Source organism: Crotalus tigris, unplaced genomic scaffold (assembly GCF_016545835.1).
Source record: "Crotalus tigris isolate CLP2741 ecotype Arizona unplaced genomic scaffold, ASM1654583v1 scf7180000017536.10889498, whole genome shotgun sequence".
NCBI lineage: Eukaryota > Metazoa > Chordata > Lepidosauria > Squamata > Viperidae > Crotalus > Crotalus tigris.
This window is the reverse complement of record NW_024096460.1, coordinates 448,426-470,657: the sequence shown is the minus strand read 5'-3', so window position 1 is coordinate 470,657 and position 22,232 is coordinate 448,426. Positions and strand designations below refer to the sequence as shown.

Genomic DNA, 22,232 nt, shown 5'->3' with positions numbered 1-22,232 from the left:
CTCCTTTTTCTGATTTTGCTGGGTCAGCCTGGATATCAGGTTCCTTGTGGCAGCAGGCCTTTTTCTTTGCAGTGAGCCAGGAATGCTTCTCATGCATGACTAGTACCCAGAGGTGCAATTGAGAAGATCCTTTCTCTCTGCCTCCAGCATTGGTAAAGAACCATACAGAATGGAGAAGCTAGTATGAACTATTTGATATGAGTGGGATGAATCTTTCCATTTTCAACTGAGTCAGCCTCAAAATTGGGTTGAACGGGCAAGTTTCAATATAACATAAAGATACAATGTGTAATTTTTTTTAACCTGGCCCAGAATAACAGGTTGACCTCAAGATCAAGGTTATGTTATGAGATCTTTTCTTCCATACATGGTAAGCAGACCATCGTGATATTTTAGGAAGGAAGTTATGTGGATGAGCCCAGAAATGGCCACTTCTTTTACTGTTTTAAGTATCTATTATTGAATGTCTCTGACATCATTGGACCAGAACCATCAAACTTCTGTCTAATTTGCCAAAGAATGTAATGTAAAGTGTTTTTCACTTTACCTTAAAGAAACTTACTTCTACAGTCATTTTTCAACATAATTTTTCAGTCTTGCTTTCTAACCTTGAAGAGAACATTGTGCTGGCATTCAAAGATTGTCCCTCTTTCTTTCTAGCAGAGCTATCTTCATTGAAATAAACCTCCCATTCCAATTTAGTACATATGTCTAGTTATATAACTAATTACAACATTGTAGTAGAAAAGAAGAAAATATCTTCCTTACAGCCATATTGCTACACTTTAAATAATCTTGTTTCATGGCATATTTCATGGTTGTGTTTTGTTTCACCACTGTTGCTGCAATTATCTGCCCTTCTTCCTTCTCCCTCTCCTTTTCATTTCACATAGTGTCTATACTAGCAGTAGAAGAGTATGAAGAACTTCAAGTCAACTTTGAGCTGGAAAAAAACTTGCGTAAGAGGGCAGAATCCTTTGCACAAGAGGTATGGAAATTAATAGCTTTTTCTGATCAGAGAACGGACAATAGCAAACATTTTAAAATGTTTTAAAGAAACAATGGCTTTTTTCAATTTCAGCTCTTTTCTCTTTAGTTCGCTGTTTTATAAATGGCTACTTTATAGAGAATATGTGACAGTACAAAAATGGATTTAATATAAGTTAATAAAAATCACACTGTGAAGTTCTCTTCAGATGAAAACTCTTCAGCTCTGCAGTAAACGGGTGTTTACTGTTCTTATGGTTACTTGAAGAGTTTCTATCTATATTTGACCTTGGCCGTATTTTTCTGACTTTCTTGGTGCAGATATTTTAACTGTGTACAGTATCCAGCTTCTTGTGCTGAATTCCAGTTTCTTTAATGTCAAATGTAATTTATCTGCCTGTGTGTGAGCCTTCCTTTTAGACTGACAGGTCTCATATCAGGATTGCATATATGGCACATACTGTACTATATTTAGATTGACTCTCCTACCCTAAATTAACTCAATTTCCCTTCTCTGTGAGAGTTTTTAAAATCATTAAACAGTGTATGTTCTCAAAAAGACAGCTATGCAGGCAAATAAATACCATGTTCCCTCACTTGATCATTAATTATGAACAACAATTTATTCATAAATTAAAATACCACTGTTTATTGTGCCGCAATGTTTGAAGTAGTTTACAGTACTTTAATAATAATCTATAAAATTAAAATCATGATACAGGGACATGGACTACATTCATCCTTTTGTACCTCTTATTTCTCTAAGGACCTATCACCTTCGAAATGCTGTTTTATCCTATTGAAAGATTTAGTTTTCTCAGGATTCAGGAGGAATGCATTCAAGTGGAATCAGTTTCAAAAAGGATTTATTCTATGGATTACATAATTAAGAGAAAAATCAATAGTGTTGACATAATCAGGTTTTGCTTCTGGGGTAGGTTGAACTTGAAAAACTCATCAGCTGGTTTAAACATTTAGAAACTCTCCAGTATTTCATTATTCCTGTAAATTAATGTAAATTGTTTGCAAAATAAATATCCAGTGGAAAATAAATATATTTATAAAATTGAGAACTATTTTGACCATGACAGATCATCGAAAAGCAGCAATTAATAAATACCATGATCATGGTTGTCTCATAGAAGCTTTAAGACAACCTTGAAGCCTTCAGTCCTAATCAGCAAATGTGCATTAAAATTACCAGAGATAAGATAACAGCATATGTATTTTAACCTTGATTAAAACAAAGAAACAAACAAATTGTATTCTTTCTTTATACTTTGAATAATCTTGATTTGTTTTAGTTTTTTTCTTTACCCCTTCTTATAAAATTCTTTACAGCTTTAACAGGACTGTTTTGTAAATCCACTATAGAAAAATTATCCAGATCACTCTTTTGATTTGCTATTTGTATAGCCCCTTTGATTGTTAAAACATCAGCTGGTTTTATTTGTATGTCCAGTATAGAATCTTTCCATATCATTCTTGTAGCCTATTATTTTAAATCCACTTTTAAATCGGTTTCAGTCATGCCCGAAAAAACTTGCTGTCTTCCAAAGCATCTTTTAAACGCAGTCACAGAATTGCAGACATTCCTAAAATAAACTTCTTGCTCCATTGTTCCAAAATATCCTTTAATAATATGGTTTGCTCCATTCTGCATTAGAGAATTAAGTGTAAATGTTCTCCTTTAATTGTAATTTTTAGTTCCTCCTAGTTCCCTCTAGTGTTCTTTTTAAAAGAGAATTAAAAACAAAACCATTTTCCCATGGAAGAATTCTTATTCCAAAATCATTTTTTTTTAAAAAATCCTTCTAATCTGTAACTTTCTAAAATCAAGATTCTACTCACCCTTTTACTATTTATTACAAAAGAAAAAATGTCCTTAAACTTTTATTTAAAACTTGTTTCAGTAAAGGATCAAAGGAAACTCACCCATTGCTGTAAAACCTATTGATCCAAAGGTTCCTAATAGCTGAAAAGCAGTTAACAAGCCATTTCTGAAAGTCAGTACAAAAGGAAGTATGCAAACGATTTGTCTTTCTGTAAGGCGCCAGCCATAGTTTAGCAAAATGATGGCTACTACACTTTTATCTCCCAGAACTCCAAACTGCTGACACTGTTGACAATCACAAGTCCTCTGGAATTGGGTATGTCTAGTTTAATGAAGAAAAGGACAAGGGGGGACATGAAGCAGTATTCCAATATCTCAGGGACTGCCACAAAGAAGAGGGAGTCAAGCTATTCTCCAAAGTACCTGAAGGCAGGACAAGGAGCAACGGGTGGAAACTAACCAAAGAGAGAAGCAACCTAGAACTAAGGAGAAACTTCCTGACAGAACAATTAACCAGTGGAACAACCTACCTCCAGAAGCGGTGAATGCTCCAACATTGGAAGTTTTTAAGAAGAAACTGGACAGCCATTTGTCCGAAATGGTATAGGGTTTCCTGCCTGAGCAGGGGGTTGGACTAGATGACCTCCAAGGTCCCTTCCAACTTTATCATTATTATTATTATTCCAACACAGACACCTCTATTTCTTCCCCAGAAACCCTAGTCCTAATTTTCTGTTCCCTAAACTCCTCATAATGCAAAGGACTTGATTGAATGACAACTGTACTGAGAGCAATAAGCATATCAGTGGTGTTAATTATTCTCATTCTAAGCCATGATTTTGTTGGAATATGAAATGAAATTAATTTTGTCGGAATATGAAATGTGTTGTGAGATCAAAACTCAAGCTCCATCCCTTACATACAAAAAAGGGTAGAGTTTGTGTCATCTCTTATTTCATAATTTATCTCCCTGCCTTGTCAACACAGGCAATTAGTACCAGAGTCTTTGAGATACAGAATTATTTTTTTAAAAAAATATAATTTTATTGGAACTTTTAAAAAGGAGGGATGTCTAATCCTTGATAGATCCTCACCCAGAAGCAGAAATATATTATTGTTCAAACCTGTGAGAGCCTCCACACTTCACTGATTTTGTTTTATGTTTATGGTGAAGCTATCTATTTTCATTTGCTTATTTTGGGAGCTTAGAAAGAATAAATTCTGGCATCCATGCGAGCTCATTGTAACAGTGATGCAGGGAAAAAATACTATATTTGTGGAAAAAACACCATTTGCAAAATCAGTTACCTGTGTTGATGATTGTAGATGATGAAATATCCTGGCATTGTAGCTTTTCTTTAACGTGAAGAAAAAATTGCTGCCTACATGATTGTTTAGTCTAAATAATAAGGACAGGGATGAAATTTGAGACTGGGAGTAGAAAAGAGAAGATAGAAAGAATCTGCTTCCTTTCTTATCATTTAATTCAATTTTTCTCTATGTGTGTAACAGTAAAGATTCCATACATATGATGTAAACAACAGAGTTAGTTTTAAATTACAGTGCCTATCTTTAACTTGGTTACTTACATTGCCCTTTTCATTATAGATTCCTTAGTAAATACTTGGCAGACAATGTGTTTAAAATCCCACAGTGAACATTTACATGCAGAAAGGTCAAATGCTGTTATCTGCTTTTTGTAATTGTAAAGAAAAATAATTATAATTTGAGACAACCATGACCTCCTTGTATAGGAATTTTGCTCCTTTCATAAGATTGTATGCTATTGATTCAGATATATCAATGGACTGTATTAATAATAAACTCCACAATAACTCTTCATTTAGATGCATTAATGGTTTTTAGGTTACTTTATAATAGCTAATCTATTAATATGTAATATTTTTCTAAATGGACTGAAAAACCTGCACTTACAGAAAGGTTCTTATGTGTAGGCTAATCTATATTTGAAAAAAAGAAAAACACCTGCTACACAGTATAACTATAATTAATATAACATTCCATAGTTTCAACTGTCATATGCAGCAATTGATAAGGTTAGGGGCCGAATGTGTTTATCTTTAGAAACTTAAAACTATCACCTGCCAAACATAATGGGAAATTTAACTTATCAGAGACAAAAGGCCAAGGCAGATATCAGCATTAAAGCAATCTAATATTTTTAACTATTTTCAGGGAATATGTTATCTATTTCACTTATTCTAATAACCTATCCTAATTCAGATAATGAATTAATGTTTTAAACCATGGCTCCAAGGTTACTGATGATAACTGCCAGTGATTTTCTTCCCGGGTCAAGAAAAGGAGACTTTTATTTTTTCTAACGAATAAGCCATCAGTAAAAACTGATCAGCTTAGAGATTTTCAATTTTTGAAATATTTTTGCCACTCATCATGGATTTTAAGATACTTTGCCAGAAAGTATATTAAAGAACATTGTCGTGAGATTTGGGAAGAGAAAGGTTCATGAGATCTTCAACCAAAACTATAACTAGTCACATGTTTTTTTCATTAGCCAGATGAACAATTCTCTCTCTCTCTCTCTCTCTCTCTCTCTCTCTCTCTCTCTCTCTCTCTCTCTCTCTCTCTCTCTCTCTCTCTCTCTCGCCTCTCTTTTTGTCTGTCTGTCTATCTCTATCTCAGTACAGGTCTAGGCAAACCTAGAACAATCATTAAATTGGGACCAACTAATAAATCTCTTGGTGACTGGCAATTGATTAGCCAGAGTGCCTGATCTCCAGTAGTTTAATAATAATAAAAAAGTTCCTTCAAGTTGGTGTTCACACTTGTTGATTTCATGGACACTTTCATGATTTTTTTCTGGCAACACAACTGGTTTTCTGATGGTCTTTCATTCAAGTACTAACTAGAATTAACTAGTCAGACCTTGTTTAGCTTCTCAGAATCAGCAAAGGTCAGCTGCATTAGATAGCAAGAATCTGTCTCTTCAGAAAATAATTAAATTGCCGATATCAGGAAACTCTGAAGAAAATGGGCATAGATTTGTGGTTTAAAGACTTTATGAGAAACTCCAGGTATTTTTGGCTGAAGAATTCCTGAAAGATTTCCTGTCACCTGACCTCTCTTCTCCTCTCTTCTTCCTATTTAAGATCAGATTTACATTGCCTTCTAAGAACATGCAAGCAGAAAAGCAGGCTGTGTTTTGGCTTGGAGTTCACCCAACTTTTTAAGCAATTAGTATGAATTAATGAACTATCTGTTAGAAGAATAGTATGGAAATCAAAATATATTACTTACTTCTGTCTTTCCACATCTAGAAACAGAAGATTGGAAAGTAATAGGGGCCTTTTTTCAAGGGATGCATAGATTTTTTTGAGTAAATAAAAACATATAAAAGTATCTGGTTTTGTATTTTGTTAATGACATAATATTGAGGGGTAGTATGAATCAGTCAGCCTGCTGTGACTGTTATTTTATCTGGTAAATAAACAACATGGCACCATAAATAATAAACACTTTATTTCTGAGGCAGTAATTTTAAAATGTGTCACTCCTTTAACCACCTTCTGGATCAATTTTCAGTAATTTAGAAATAATTATTTTTTTTTGTTTAGTAAAGCAGTATGGTCCAACATAGTACCCTTATGATTTATTGAACTATGTATGCAATCACCCCTCTCAGACCAGAGAAGCTGTAAAAAACAAAAGATACTTGTCTTATACATAGCAGGCAATAGTTTTACAGTATATGTCTAACCTTTGTTTGTTTGTTTGACTTCTATGTTGTCTATCTTGTGAAAGCAAGTTTAGGAGGCTTACAATCAAAAAATTAAAATACCATATAAAACATTAAAATGTTAAACAGTGAATAAGAACCATACAATTAAAAATCAGATAAAATTTGTTTAACCACAAAGGAAAGAGAATGTGCCTCTTCTGCATTGTAGGTGGGATGGTCTAAACCAGTGATGGCAAATCTTTTAGAGACCAAGTGCCCAAAAACCAACCCGCCCCCGCCCTGCCTGCCACCCTGTGCCCTGCCTGCCCGCAGGGCCACCCACCACCTCCACGGCCCACCGTAGATCGCCCAGGCAGCCCAATAGTGCCATGGTGGCCACACTTTCCACCCACGCCCTGCAGCATCAGCTGCACATGACAGAGTGCGAGGGCGGACTCTTGTCCCCACCACCCGGTTGCCATGTTCTTGGCTGTGCTGCTTTGCGTGGGCTGCACCCAGGGGCGACCTCTGGGGGGGACTGCTGGTGAGGAGGGGACCGTGGGGGAGGCAGGACTGGGGTGATGGCACACGTGCCCACAGACAGAGCTCTGAGTGCCGCCTCTGGCACGCGTGCCATAGGTTCACCACCACTGGTCTAAATCCATCGGGATGAGCTGGTCCGTCCGATTAATGTTAATAGCTTCACTTTCTGATAATTTTTAATAAATTTATGTTGTCTAACACATAGTTCATTAACAAGATAAATGTGAAACCATATTAAGCAAAACCAGCACACTTTATTGTTGTAAGATTTTTTTAAATATGCAGGCAAGATCTTTTGGATGTAAACAATTTGAAGTCCACCCTGAAACCCAATTCATCTTACATAGAAAGATAAAATCAAATCATATATTTGATTGCCCAAAATTCTTTCTGTGTATCCTGGTATCTATCCAGTATCCCAGCACACTTATCAAATTATATCCACATGTTCTGAATTTTCTTAAATACTTTGCATAAATGAAGCTCAAGTGCTTTGTAGTCTTTTTGATTCCTTCACCTAGTATTTCAGTGTCTCCATAGAATGCATCCCATTAACAATTTGATGCAAGAAATGCAAGAAAATCAAGTGCATTTTCTATTCTGCTGCTATTTTAGGGTTTGTCTCCACTCCATATTTTATTTGGTCACTTGAGATATTTGGTCACTTGAGTAGCTGAAATTATGGAAGCAGTCTTCTGATGCCTGACATAGCTGGACTTCTAGGTTGCTCTAAAAGGAAACTGATGTTTCCATACAGTGTCTGCTCTGATAAATGCAGTTTACTAAATAATCTGATTGACATTTTGTGTGGTTATGTTTGGTAGATGTTTATTGAACAAAATAAGTTGAAGCGGCAAAGTCAATTGCTGCAACAAAACTCTACCCCTGATGAGCAGCTTTCAAAAGCTCTAGATGAAAATGCCAAGCTGACTCAAATGCTGGAGGAAGAGAGATTGCAACACCAGCAGAAGGTAAGAAGCGTGCTCCCACCTTGGACATTTACTATTTTAGTTTTCAGTGCAGTACATCTCCAGCAGATATCTTGGATTAGGCTGAATGTATCTTTCGCAGGTAGAATGTTGCTTAGAAAGCTGAGTGTTTGATATAGGTAAAAAAGAATATTTCTCAAAGATACATAATTAATGTTAAGTATCAAATTGTATGTTGCTTTGGAATTCAAGTATTTCTTCATCAGGCCTTCACAATATGTAAATGAGTGAAGCTTGCTCACTGTAAGCATGGCCTTCCATGAACTGAGTAAACCTCTTGTTTTGAAAGTTAGTATGCTGAATACACGGCAGGACATAATCCCAGGGTATATGCTTACCAGAATGCATCTATACTGTTTAAGGTACTAGCAAAATCACTTATTGGTTCAGAAGGCAGGTTATTTAATTTGAACAATTATCTTAAACTGACAAATCAGATTCTACTAAATAAAGAAGCATGCCAGATGAACTAGTGTCCTGACCAGTCTCTACATCAGATGCTTAAAACCATCTCCTACTCAGATGCTGAAGTCAAGTTGAAATTGTCATGTACTTAGACCAGAAGTCCCCAACCTTTTGGGCAGCAGGCACCGGTTCTGTGGAGAAAAGTTTTTCCATGGACCAGAGAGTGCGTGGTTTTGTATGCTGCCAGTATCCTACGGATGGGGCTTTGCTTGTTTATGCGGACCGGTTGCTGGCATGCCATGGCCCGGTACTGGTCCACACACTAGGGGTCGGGGACCCCTGACTTAAACTGTATTCTAAAAATGAATGGATTCAATCATTTAGCAACTCAAAGAAATTAATATGCTTTAATGTAAAACTAGAACTCACTGCCTATAGTCACTATGAGTAGCAAATTAAAATGTCAGATTCTTGGCTTCTGCTTAAATGAAAAACTGTTCTTTTCTGAGCATATGTCTCATAGTCTCTTTAGCAAGATTTGTTGAGAAAAAAAATGGGTAACAAAAATTCTAGCATCTGAACTATTTTTCCAATAAAGCAACTATACTCCCAAAGAATATTAAGTTGGAGCCTTCTTCCTTTCCTTTTATTAAATTGGCTTTTTGTAAACTGGAAATCTTTTCACTAATAAGAAAAAACTTTCCAAGTGATGTTTACATAACTCTCTCTTAAATCTTTGCCACTCTGGGAACTTACTATTACATAAAGCTACACAACAGATGTTAGCTAGTACCTTCCAAAGAATTCCAAATGATAATTCTTTATTTAAATCAAATAATGTTTTGACTTTTCCTTTCTCTCTTGAAGTTTTGCTCCTTGCCCACAAATCCCTAGACGATTTTGAGATCTGGGGCATGTTTGGGAGAACCAAGGTGTAGTGATAGAACACAAAATAATCTTGACTAGTTCACTGATGATATTAAAAGTCAAATAAATGATTTTGAATAAATAGCAGATATGGACAACCAATTTCTAGGATATTCCTTTAACTATTACACAATAAAATTGAAAATAATTAAATTTTGTGTCAAAAATTAAATACTAGGTTATGAGGTATGCTTAGTTCAGTGGTGATCCTGTCACTCATACATTAGATATTCATTATGGTTTTATATTTGTCAACATTAGATTAAAGAATTGGAGGAACAATTATCCAATGAAGTTTTGCACAAAAAAATCAAGTCCGTTAAACAACAACTAAAACTTCTAGAAGAAGAAAAGAAAGAATTAGAGGAGAAGTGTCAGAGTGCTGAAGAACAAATTAAAAACTTAAAGCATTCAGGTAAGCTAAAGAAATAATGTTAGATATTTAGAATATCATATTGCTGATGTTCCAAATATTATTAATGTATTCTTAACAGAAGTTTAGCCATTTGTGCATAACATTAACTTACTATGTTATTTCCTAGCATGTAGTCTTCAGTGTAACATTTGCAACCAAAATATCAAGAATCTTTAGTAAATTTTGGTACATTGCTGATATTTAATCAGATTAAATTAATTGTATTTTTTTTCCACTGAAATCAAAGATATTTAAATTATAAGTGACCAACTCCTTTAGTTTTCAGTGGAACTGAATTATAATTTCCTGGTTTTGACCTTGGATATGTTTTGGCATATAATTGTGATTTATGATAGCATCCAGCGAAAAAGAAAAAATCTGTAGTACCTAACTAGGAACACTTCAGAAGTAAAAGCCATGAAGAGGTTTAAAAAATATAAAATGGTATTCATCCTTGGAAATTAGGAATATATTTTTTAAAAAAAATATTTAGCTATAAATAGTTGGAAAGCATGGATGTGAAGGTTTTGTTTCCCCCTGTTGTTTTTTGAGCCTTCATATGATTGACATTTTAAAAAGTAAATGCTTTGTCAAAGGCTATGCAGAAGAAATTAGCTTTGCAACTCCCATGGGTGTTAATGGCTAAAATTCATGGGAACTGTGTGGCTAATTCCCTGCACTTCAGGCTAAACATTTACCCCTTACTATCTAACTGTTGAAGCTGTCTGACTTGCTGGCTATTATTTGTCCAGTTTATAGGCTAAAACAAGACAGCAGAAGCACTGACAAAACCACTTAAAATATATACAGTATGAATCAACTACTGTGATTTAGTTGTTACCAAAGAATTATTTACCAGGATGGTGCCTGACCAGCTTACAGCATCGTACCTATTAAGTGCTAAAAACTGTAATTTACTACTCTTTATCTAAGATTGCCATTTCTTAATAAATTCAAAATACAGTTACCAGCAGGGGAAGTACTGTTTAACTATCCTAAAGCAGCTGGATTATGTGGATGGAAAATGTCAAAAGAAAAACATACAAAATCCTTTGTGCAAGGTCCTAAAACTCTAGTGATGTGTGTTAAACCGGCCGCAGGCTAGTAAGGTTACTGAAAAACCTATGGAAATTGCTAAGGAGACTCACCCAGGCACTACTGCAGGATGTGAAATAAATTACTTGAATGTGTGTACTGACTATATTGCAACATGATGGGATTTCATAATGACTTCTCAGTTCAGTTATGATCTGAATACTAAAAATAGTGATTGTTTAGCAAATAAAAAACTGGGTGGAAAGAAGCTAGTGATGATTCTTCAGAGTTTTTTAAAAGTACTATTTAAGGAGTTATTTAAGACTGAAGCAGAGCATTATAAAATATGAGTAGACAAAATCAAATCAGTACTTTTGTCATTTTAAGAATCAAAGCTGTTGCTCCTGTCTATCATCCTATCAGGTGTTCTAAAATTCTCTCCAAATTCAGCAGTATAGTTTAGCAGAAGGTGATACAGTTGTAAAAAAAATAACATGGAGGTTTCCAGATATTAAGTCAGTGTATTGCTTTGGATTGAAAGTGCTTCAAAAGAAGAAGAAGCTTCACTCAGCACCTTACTTCAGTGTCTGCTCCAGGATTATAGTGTATTTAAATATACAAAATTGAGTAAAAGCGTAGGTTAATGATGGGAAACATTTAGTAGCCTAATTTGTAGAGATGCTTGGTTAAAAAAAAAAAAAGTTCAGTTTTAACTTCAGTTAGCCCATTGATTAGTGAGTGGTTTTATTTCACAAAAAATGGTTTTATTTAACTTTGTATTTACCATTTTAAAGTATGTATGTACAGAAGCACTTTAAGGGAAGATTCAGTTCTCTCTTTATACAGTTGGTGAGCTTGAAAAACGAGTACATCGGTCAGAAAATCCAGTACCACCTCCACCTCCACCCCTCCCACCTCCACTTCCTCCTCCTCCTAATCCATTAAAGTAAGTATCATGCACATTGTGATATAAACTCATTGCCTAGGCCAGTGATTCTCAACCTTTCTAATGCCGTGACCCCATAATACAGTTCCCCATGTTGTGGTGACCCCCAAGTGGGTGTGGCCACCAATAAGAGGGAGTAGGACAGCTAGGGAAAAGGGAAAAAATGGCAGACAGCATGGTTTGGTGGCCCCCGTGAAATGGTCATTCGACCCCAAATGGGGTCCCGACCCACAGGTTGAGAACCACTGGCCTAGGCATAAGTAATTCTAGGCATAAGCCTAGAATTACTCTTAATTCTAAGTGTAAGAAGAATCATAGGAATGTAAGTTTCATATGTAATGTGGCTTTCAGTGAGTTTGAGGCAAGCTGATGGTACAAGATAGGCAATCAGCTGCTTAATTTCTGGTGACTTTGGCAAAATCATTAGATCTCTACAGTGTGCCAGTTCAAGCTGATAAAAGAGATAATCTGCTTTGGGAAAAAGAAAAAAACGGCCATCAAAATAATGAGGGAAAGACAAAGTCTGAGAACATGTTTGAAAAGATGTCAGAAAGAGAACCTGGTATCTCTACCGCTTTTGACGCTGAGCCTATCCATAGCTTGAGTCAGCCTTACCAAAGGTGACCACGCACAAACCAATTATGACTAAGGGAATATAATATTTAACAACAGTAAAAATGAGCTACCTCTATTTTACATATTTTTGACCAATCTGTCGACACCCTGGGATGAGAGAAGGGTGGTCATTGTTATCTGAGAATCGCTTATGGCTTTCAGGGATGTTGCCCCCACGGCACCAGATGTGAGACTCTGTTCATTAAATTGGGCTCCAGGGATCAGTTGGGACTGCTGTTAGACTTACAATCTTTAATCAGCCTTCTCTGAGGTGGATCAGGTATTCATGACCACCTTGATGGCTGTGGTCCTATGACCCAGGACAATGGTCACACGCTAGATCTGTTGTTTCTGTCAGAGCAGTAGGTACGTGGTTAGAAACTGGGGCAGCTTTTGGTCTCATAGTGTCATAGTCAGATCATGCCCTGATTACCATGGGATTACCATGGGATTCTCTTGTGCCAGTATCCACTGCAAAGAGGCTGGATGCATTAGATCAGTCTTCTCTGGCGATTGATGGACCAAGATGGGTTTAAAAGAGTGCTTTGGTTGTTCTTTCTAGTCAGCTGCATAGTCCATCTGAAGTCTTGGTCACTGCTTGGAATAAGAGAATGTCAGAGGCTTTGGATCAAATTGTGCCTTTGTAACCTTTTCTTTTTCATGGATCCTGTTACTTCCCATGGCTTATGGAAGAGCTAAGGCAATTAAAACAAGAGAAATGTCTAGAGCAGTGGTTCTCAACCTTTTTAATGCCACGACCCCCAACCGGTCGTAAGTCGAGGACTACTCAACCAGTCGTAAGTCGAGGACTACTCAACTGGTGCAGCACCGTTTGCAGAATGGGACTTTTGGCGGGCTCAGCAGGGCAGAGACAGCCTGGACAATTCCTATTGGCTTTTGAAAGCCAATAGAATTAGACTCTATTCAAGAGAGTCTATTCTATTGGCTTTCAAAAGCCAATAGAATAAAAGGGAGTAGCACAGCTAAGGAAAAGGGGGAAAAAAATGGCGGACTGCGTTGTTTGGCGACCCCCGTGAAATGGTCGTTCGACCCCAAATGGGGTCCCGACCCGCAGGTTGAGAACCACTGGTCTAAAGTATTGCTAGCATTCTCCAGGAACAATCCTGACCAGACCCAGATCAGAATTGCGATTATCACTGTAAGGATGGCAAAGTTCCAGTATTTCTCCATTCCCATTGCATCTGCAGATAGCTATCCTGAGGCTCTATATCAGGTAGAGGGTGCTCAGAGAACCCCTTCAAGGGGTTGGGAAAAAATTTGTTCAGCATCTGTCAAACAAAGTCACTTGAATTTGCTTACAGTTACATAGATGCTAGCTTTGCTGCAGTTCTGAGGGAAATGCCTCGGGAGAACTCTCAGATCTGAGCATGATTTGAGTCTGTTGGATCTGATGAAGTTGACAGAATCCTTAGGATTGTGTTCTCATCTACCTGCTCTTTAGATCCATGTTCTTGCAAGTGTCATGCAAATAGGTTCTAGCAGTGCTGAATTCTTACTTGAGTGAACAGGTTGTTCCTTTGCTTCTTAAGGAAGCCTTCTTTCATCCCCTCCTCAAAAAGCTTTTGCTGGGCCCCAATGTACAATTTCCCCTTGTATCTAGCCTCCCCTTCTTAGGGAAGGTAATTAAGATGGCTACATAACAGCTTCAGAGAACATTGAATGAAGTGGGTTATCTTGATAATTTTCAGTCAGGATTCAGACCAAGATATGGGATAGAAATGGCATTGATTGTATTTTTAGATAATCTCTGATGTGAGCAGAATGGAGGTTATGCATCCATCCTTGCTTTACTTGATCTCTCAACAGCTACTGATACCATTGACCATAGTGTCCTTCTGCATCAACTCAGAAGAGTGGGGATGGATAACACAATGTTATGCTAATTCACTTCCTTTCTCCAAGATTGATTCAAATCTGTGATGATTGGGGAAGAGAGATCCTGCCCTGATTACACTAATACAAGACTGCAGTTAAAGTAATAATCTGTTAAAAGTTTGGGTGGCATTATCACCTATATCATTATAAACGTTCATCATAGTCTGGTGTACAGATGGCATCTCCCTCCAGCTAGATTAGCCAAAATGTATAAAGGATACTCATCTTTATGTTGGAAATGCAAAAAAGAAAAGGGCACCTTTTTCATGTTTGGTGGACATGCAAGGAAGCACAGGTGTACTGGTGCATGGTTTGGGAATGGGTGACAAAAATGATTATGCAAACCATCCAGTACAAACCTGAGACGTTGTTAGAAATCCTTGAAAAAAATGTTAGTAAAGAGGATACATATTTATTTATTCATGTGGTTACAGCGGCAAGGATTTTATTCGCTCAAAAATGGAAAGATACGGTGATACCTAGTGGGGAAATTTTAATTCAGAAAATTATGTATTGCGCAGAATTAGACAGGTTAACTAAAAGACTAAAAAATAGGATGAAACAGATTTTTACCAAATATGGAATAAATTCTATAGATGGTGGGAAAAAAAAACAAAAATAGGGAAGTTATTATAATGAGATAAGTCAAGATTGAAATTAGAAGGATGTTATTGTAAAGAATTCTATCTGTAATTAATGTCAATATGAACTGAGATGTTTGTCAAATGCTGATTTACCATGTTCAATGTTTTTAACTTTTTGTTATTCAATAAATTTTTTAATAATAAATAAATAAACATTCATCATAGTCAGCCAGATTTTCAGACTGGATTTGGCATTTTTAATACACCTATCGAGTCGTTTCAAAGGACATAGGATAGGCAGATGTGGATGTTTTATGGTGTTGGAAGTATTGTTGCAGAATGTAAACTGTTCCAAGTAAAGCCACCTTTTGCAATGGACTGGTGAATTTGTCAGTGCCGATGGTATTCAAGTGGTGCTCCAGTTGTTTTGGGATTGCATCCAAGGCACCTATTACTATTGATACTACCTTTGCTTTCTTTTTCCACAGTCATTTTATTTCTATTTGCAGGTCTTTCTATTTTGTTATCTTCTCCAGTTCCTTCTCTTCTATTCTGCTGTCTCCAGGTACTGCCATGTCCACTATCCAGATTTTTTTTATCTTTCTTATCAACAGTTGTTAAGTCTATCATGTTATGTGGCAGATGTCTGTCAGTTTGAATTCTAAAATCCCAGAGCACTTTAGCTTCTTCATTTGCTATTACTTTCTCTATTTTATGGTCCCACCAATTCTTGCTTGAAGGCAAATGGTATTTCTTGCAGATCTTCCAATACATTATTTTTGCTGCTTTGTCATGCCGTTGCTTGTAATCAGTCTGTGCATTCTTCTTGCAGCAGCTAACCACGTGGTCCACTGTTTCTTCAGCTTCTTTGCAGAGGCAACACATGCTGTTATTACAGCTGCTATTTTAAAAGAAAATACCAATTTTTGAGGCAAAAGATTATGTACTTATGCAGGAGGAAAAAAATCCCAGAAGAAACACAATTCTGTGCATCTTCTGCAATGAAAAATACAGTAAAAAGGTTACATTGTATTTCACCCTATTGAAGTAACAGCTTACGATTATAGTTAATGAAAATTTGACATGTTTTCCTATGTCATTTATGGTAATGAAATAGACGTGTTTCAATGCTAGCTTGATAAGTGCCTGTTTTTAATAAATACTATGGAGTCCTTGGTGCTCTCTGACCTTGGTTGTTTGCTTGCAGACGTTTCATTACCCAACTAGATAACATCCTTCTTGTCCATTGGAATAAACACCATGTATAGTTTTAAGTGAAAGAATCAAGTTATTTTCCCATCAGTTTCCTTCATGGTTCAGTCTTGGCCTTGCTTTTAAATCTCTTCAGCTGTCTACTAATAGATACTAATTATTTAACAGTTCACTTATGTGTATCTTTCTGGTTCTTAAATCAGTCTGGACTTTCATGTACTTAATATTCAAGCCTTTTTATTCCACACAAAACCATGTCCTTTAATTATTCCAAGGCCAATGCTGGTATTGTCTCTCTACTTTTAGTTTCTTTTGAATTTTTCTATGCCCCGATCAAGTGGCTATCAGCTGAGCCTTTTTCTAGGACTGCCATTTCAGAAATCAAATCAATAATACAATTGCAAATTATAACATTAAAAATAGCAAAGCATGGACTTTTGAAAGATGCATTTTATATCATTCAGCGAATATATATTAATGGTATTTGAATTTAGACTGTACTACATAGTTATAGTTGCTTCTGAAACCTCAGGTAAAGTTTTTTCATGCCATTTCCTAAAAAGACCTTTTCTGGTCTTCGCTAGGCTAAGCAGAGGTGGCCAGTGACAATCTTGCAATTAAATACCTCTAGTTCAGCGCCCCCAACCTTTTGAGCACCAGGCACCAGTTCCATGTTTCCCCGGACCGGAGGTTTTGCGTGCTGCCTGCATCCTGTGGATGGGGCTTCTCTTTTTTGCACAGCCTGTTTCTGGCATCCTGCGGATGAGTGTTGGTCCACAGAATGGGAGTTGGGGACCCTTGCTCTCTTAGCAGTGCAAACAGAGTAATTAGGTATGTCAGAATCCACCTCAGTACAAGAAGCTTGTATCTTATCCATGCTATGCCAAAATAAAGTGCAAATAGCTGGCAATCCTGCAGAAATTTTCTAAAGAGCCCTTGGCCATTTTCTCCTTTGTGCAACATCTTCAAGGGACCTGGGCCAGCAGATGAGCAGTTCTGAGTCTTTGGGGAGTCTTTGTTTTAAAGAATTGCAGCATTGTCAGTGGAATGGATATGTTTTCCTAAGCCCTGGACATTTCTTGGAAATACCCATTTTCGGTGCTGTACCTGGGCACCTTCAGTTTTTGAAATACAAATACTTCCTCCTAGATGAGACTTACTAGATAATAGAACAGGACTGCAGTGATTTACCAAATATGTGTCCTAGCAGCAATTCCAGACAGCAGGCAGACAATGCTTTTTATTGCCATCCTAATGGACAATACAGAATCATCTTTAAAAAAGAAGAAGAAGCCTTTCTTCTAGTAATCCACATCTAAAATTCAGACAATGGGGCAGCTTGACCAGTGTTGCCTGCTGGTGCCCAAGAAAATCAAAGATGCTCATTTGATCTATCTCTGGTGAAGCGAAGCAGGCCATCATCCGTTCTTGGTGGTAAAAGATATTTCTATGGGAAAAGATCCACTTGGATGCTTTGCAACCTGGCATCTTTACTCCAAAAGCACACATTCCATATGTATTCAGGCAAAGGACACCTCTTGTAACACTAGTGCTTTCAAGGATTGAGAAAAGAAATGTGGATCCAAAAAGGGAATTTGAAAAATTGCTCAGAGGTGGAGACCAAGGCTATGTTCTTTTTGGGTTTCTTCTTTCTCCAGAATGAAAGTTTTGAGTTTGTTTGGGTTGTTATCTTTATTGGCATAAAGCCTATCTTTCCAAGTGATGGCTTTATGCCAATGCCCGCAACCCTTAATTTATTAAGCAGTGGTATTACTTAACAAATTTGGGGGTTTTTGTGGATTTGATTCTTTCAGTGAGACCAGAATCTTGTAACCTGAAAAATTCTTTGCTGCACCGATCAGGACAAAAGAATAGAAGGGATTTTCCCATGCTAGGAAGATCAATCAATATACTGTATATTGCTCCTTTATAAGATTGCTTCTGGTGAAAATGTGTTTGGCTGAAGCCTGATGAACTTGATAGGATGTCTTTAAACTGAATCCTGGGGTGGTTAAAGTGAAAACTCTAAAGTCAGACTCTCAGGCAAAGGCTTTTGTGTTTTAGAAGGAAGCGAGAGAGTCACTATAAATAAGAGCTAATCAACCATTCAATGAAAAATCAGTAAAAAACATTAGGTCACAGAATTCCTCTCTCTCAGTATATAAACACTAATGAGTATTGGAAAGAAGCAAAGCAGACTTCATTTGCCCTGTAATTCAGTCACTTCCAATTCCTTGGACTTCAATGAGCATCATTTTCTCAGGTTCGTTTGTTAGTAACTGCTTCTTTCAGTTTTGGTAATTTCATACTTATGTCTTCTGTGATGGTTTTTAATCTCCTTGTTTTCTGTTGGCCTTTTTTCAGTTGCCTTTAATTTTTCCAAACATCTGTGCTTCCTCTGGTACTCTTCTATTAGCATTAGGTGTTCAAAATATTTAAGCTGTAATTTCATTGTTATTGTCCCCAAAGAGTTGTCTGTTTTTACTTTATCTGGTTTTTCTTGCAGTCCATTATATTCTCAACAATTTTCTCCAATACTGCAATTCAGACGCATCATTTTTTCTTTGTTCAGCTTTCCTGTTAAGTCGGCTTTCACAGACATGTTACAACTGGGAAAACAGCCCTGATAATATGTAGCTTTATTGTCAGTGTGATGTCTCTGTTCTTTAATATTCTATCTAAATTTGTCATACTATAGTCTTTTTGCCAACTAGCAGACATTACTTTATTTCCTGGGTATGATTCATTATACCTGTGAATTCTTAAGTCCAAGAAGACAAAGTCTCTATTGTTTCAATTTCTCTTATGTCATTTGACACAAGATTGGCATTGCCCATTGATATAAAGATTGAACAGCAGATTGTTATTCACTATTTTTTCTTTACATTTTGTAAGAGACTTCTTAAATTTTTCTCACTTCCAACCACACTATGCTATCATCAACATATTGTTGATGTTTCTTCTGACAACTTTAATTCCACTTTCCATTTCTTCAGTTGCAGAATTTTTCATAATATATTTTCCATATATGATAAATAAATAACTGTGTACATCCTTGGCACACAACCAATTTTGAATCATCTAGTTGTTCCATATGTCACTGGAACTGTTGCTGCTTGATCATCATACAGCTTGAGTACAGAAGGCAAATACCATGGATGTAATGAATATCAGATAGGATGATATCCATGCTTGAAAAAGAGAGATAGAAGCTGATATAAAATAAGTAAGAGTGCCTCTGTATCCCAAAGATGCTTTTTTTCCAGGAGGCAACTGGACTTTCTTGTTTTTCTTTGAAGACGTTTCACTTCTCATCCAAGAAGCTTCTTCAGCTCTGACTGGATGGTGGGGAAGGAAAGATTTATACTCATGCAGACAGCTGTTCATCAGCAAAGTCCAGATTTTGGACAGAGAGGACCACTGGTTTGAAAGAGGGGTCAAAGAGGCCATCTATGTCAAAATTGAACAGCTCTGTCAACAGAGGGGGAGGAATCAGACATCATCTATCTCCAGTCTACACAGTCCTTTCAATAGTTCCAAGAAGGCTCCACACCCATTTGCATTACTCAGGTGACCCTGAAGATGCAGATAAGCCTCCAGATAGCTTTAACGACTCACTAAAAGAATGCAAATGAAGACAGTCTACAGGAGTATAAAACCTTCCATTCCCCACCATCCAGTCAGAAGCTTCTTGGATGAGAAGCAAAACGTCTTCAAAGAAAAACAAGAAAGTTCAGTTGCCTCGTGAAAAAAAGCACCTTTGGGATAAATAATAATAATCATAATAATAAAATTGGAAGGACCTTGGAGGATCTTCTAGTCCAACCCCCTGCTCAACAGGAAACCCTAGACCATTTCAAACAAATGGCTGTCCAGTCTCTTCTTTAAAACTTCCAGTGTTGGAGCATTCACAACTTCTGGAGGCAGGTTGTTCCACTGATTAATTGTTCTAAGTGTCAGGAAATTTCTCCTTAGTTCTAGGTTGCTTTTCTCTTTGGTCAGTTTCCATCTATTGTTTCTTGTCCTGCCTTCAGGTGCTTTGGAGAACAGCTTGACTCCCTCCCCTGAGATATTGGAACACTGCTATCATGTCACCCCTCGTCTTTCTCTTCATTAAACTAGACATACCCAATTCCAGCAACCGTTCCTTATATGTTTTAGCCTCCAGTTCCCTAATCATCTTTGTTGCTCTTCTTGGTACACTTTATAGAGTCTCAACATCCTTTTTACATTGTGGTGACCAAAACTAGATGCAGTATTCCAAGTATGGCCTTACTAAGGCATTGTAAAGTGGTATTAACACTTCACGTGATCTTGATTCTATCCTTCTATTAATGCAAAGGGACCTGGATGACTGAGAATTTCCATAGATATTTAGCAGTGCCTCTGTATGTTAAAAGTAACCACACCTGCACAAAATTCAGGTGAGTGAATTTGGCAACACTATAGAGCAGGCATGTCAAACTGCCGGCCCATGGGCCGGATGCGTCATGCCAAAACCACGTCCACCCCATTGCCAGCAATGGGGGAAAAGTCGCAATACGGCACATGATGTCACGGGTTTGACATGCCTGCTATAGAGAATATATAGGTTAAAAAAAAAGAATGAGAAATGAAAGCAGTGCTACTCTTAGTGCCAGCTATTGGCTAATCTATCAAAAAGCAGATGTGAATGTTTTATAATTACTGTTTAAAGAAGCATGCAATAGTAGTGATGGGTAACTAATTACCCTGATCCTAGCTTGGACCAAACTTTCTTTGGTATGAATATTCCTGACTGCTTTTGCTGAAAACTTCCTTCCTCAGGACATAGAAGAGAATCAGCTGTCCTTGATTTAATGTTAACTAATAGACAGAACATGGTTGATGAAGTGGAAGTAAAAATGTTCTTGCTTCAGATAAGTCAATCATAAATGCAGTTGGGTTTCATAGGTACACAAGCAAACCTACTGGCAAGATACTACAAACAGGGGAGAATAGGAAAAAAGTCAAATATGAGTTGAATCACATCAGGAAGGTTTTATAGCAAGGATTTCTCTAAATGGAAGTGATAATGGCTACAGGCTGCATTATTCTAGTCACTTTAATGGGCATAGGTTGCTTTCTAAGTACTAGAAACATTCCTCCCCCAGCATATCCTGCTACTCCTATAATTCTACTTTTGATTGTAATTTCCATTTTTATTATTTTAGAAATATTTATCTTTTATGATTTTAATGCTTTTAATGCTATAAGCTGCCCAGAGTCATTTCAAAATAAGATGGGTGGCAAATCAGTTTAATAAACAAACCAATAAAATTTATTATATTATCCAGTATATGTATATAAAATGGATATTGTATCCATTTGTCACTGGATCAAACCTTGAAGGAATGTGTAGCAAAGGGTAATATAGGTTAAAATGTAACATTCCCAATTATTTAATATAGAAAACAAAAATGTTGGCTTATTTCAATGTAAGCAGCATGACACTGTAACATGGGTTAACTTTTATGCTTTGAAAGAATTGTCGCAATTCTAAAGTCTACTTATCTTTGCTGGGAATGTTTCAAAATCTCTGGATTTATATATTCATTACCTTTCTTTAACATTTTGAATGATACTCAAAGAAACCTGGTTCACATACTTAATAACAATGTTTTCTTCCTTTTAAGAGCCTTTAAAAAAAAGAAAAGAAATTACAACAAACACCTCATATTTTATTAAATATTGACTTGGCAGCGCCTGTTTAAAATTAATATCATGCTTTGGAGATTGAATGGCAAGCATGGATACTGTGAGGGTTTTATTTTCCATTCTCATTTTGTTTGTTTACCAGTAGGCTGTTCCAGCAAACACATACTGTAGAAAAGCGGGGACATTATAGAGGTATCCCGCTGGATAATATTGTTCTCTGGAGAGTAATGTGTCACATTAACATTCTAACCCTTCAATTTTTTATTCTGTGCAAAAGCTTTATTTTGTCACACATGTCACAGTGCCATGTTACCTTTTTAATATTCACATCTTGAGTGTTTTTCACTATGCCCTGACAAGAGCAATAGCAAAACAAATGATACACAAGCTGTATTTTTTAGGAGGTGCAACATTTATGTCTCAACCTGGCAGTGTTTGAACACTTATTAATAGAAGCACTAGCTGTTT

At 36.7% G+C, this 22,232-nt stretch overlaps 1 protein-coding gene across 1 annotated transcript in view; it reads left to right on the top strand.

Annotated features, from left to right (window-relative positions):
• The window catches only part of SHTN1 (shootin 1), an 86,689-nt gene that overhangs the window by 46,187 nt on the left and 18,270 nt on the right, over positions 1-22,232 (top strand). The window contains exons 8-11 of the mRNA XM_039334095.1: positions 894-988; positions 7,889-8,035; positions 9,647-9,800; positions 11,682-11,781. Of these exons, the coding sequence (XP_039190029.1) occupies positions 894-988; positions 7,889-8,035; positions 9,647-9,800; positions 11,682-11,781 (496 nt within the window). The remainder of the gene's footprint in view (positions 1-893; positions 989-7,888; positions 8,036-9,646; positions 9,801-11,681; positions 11,782-22,232) is intronic.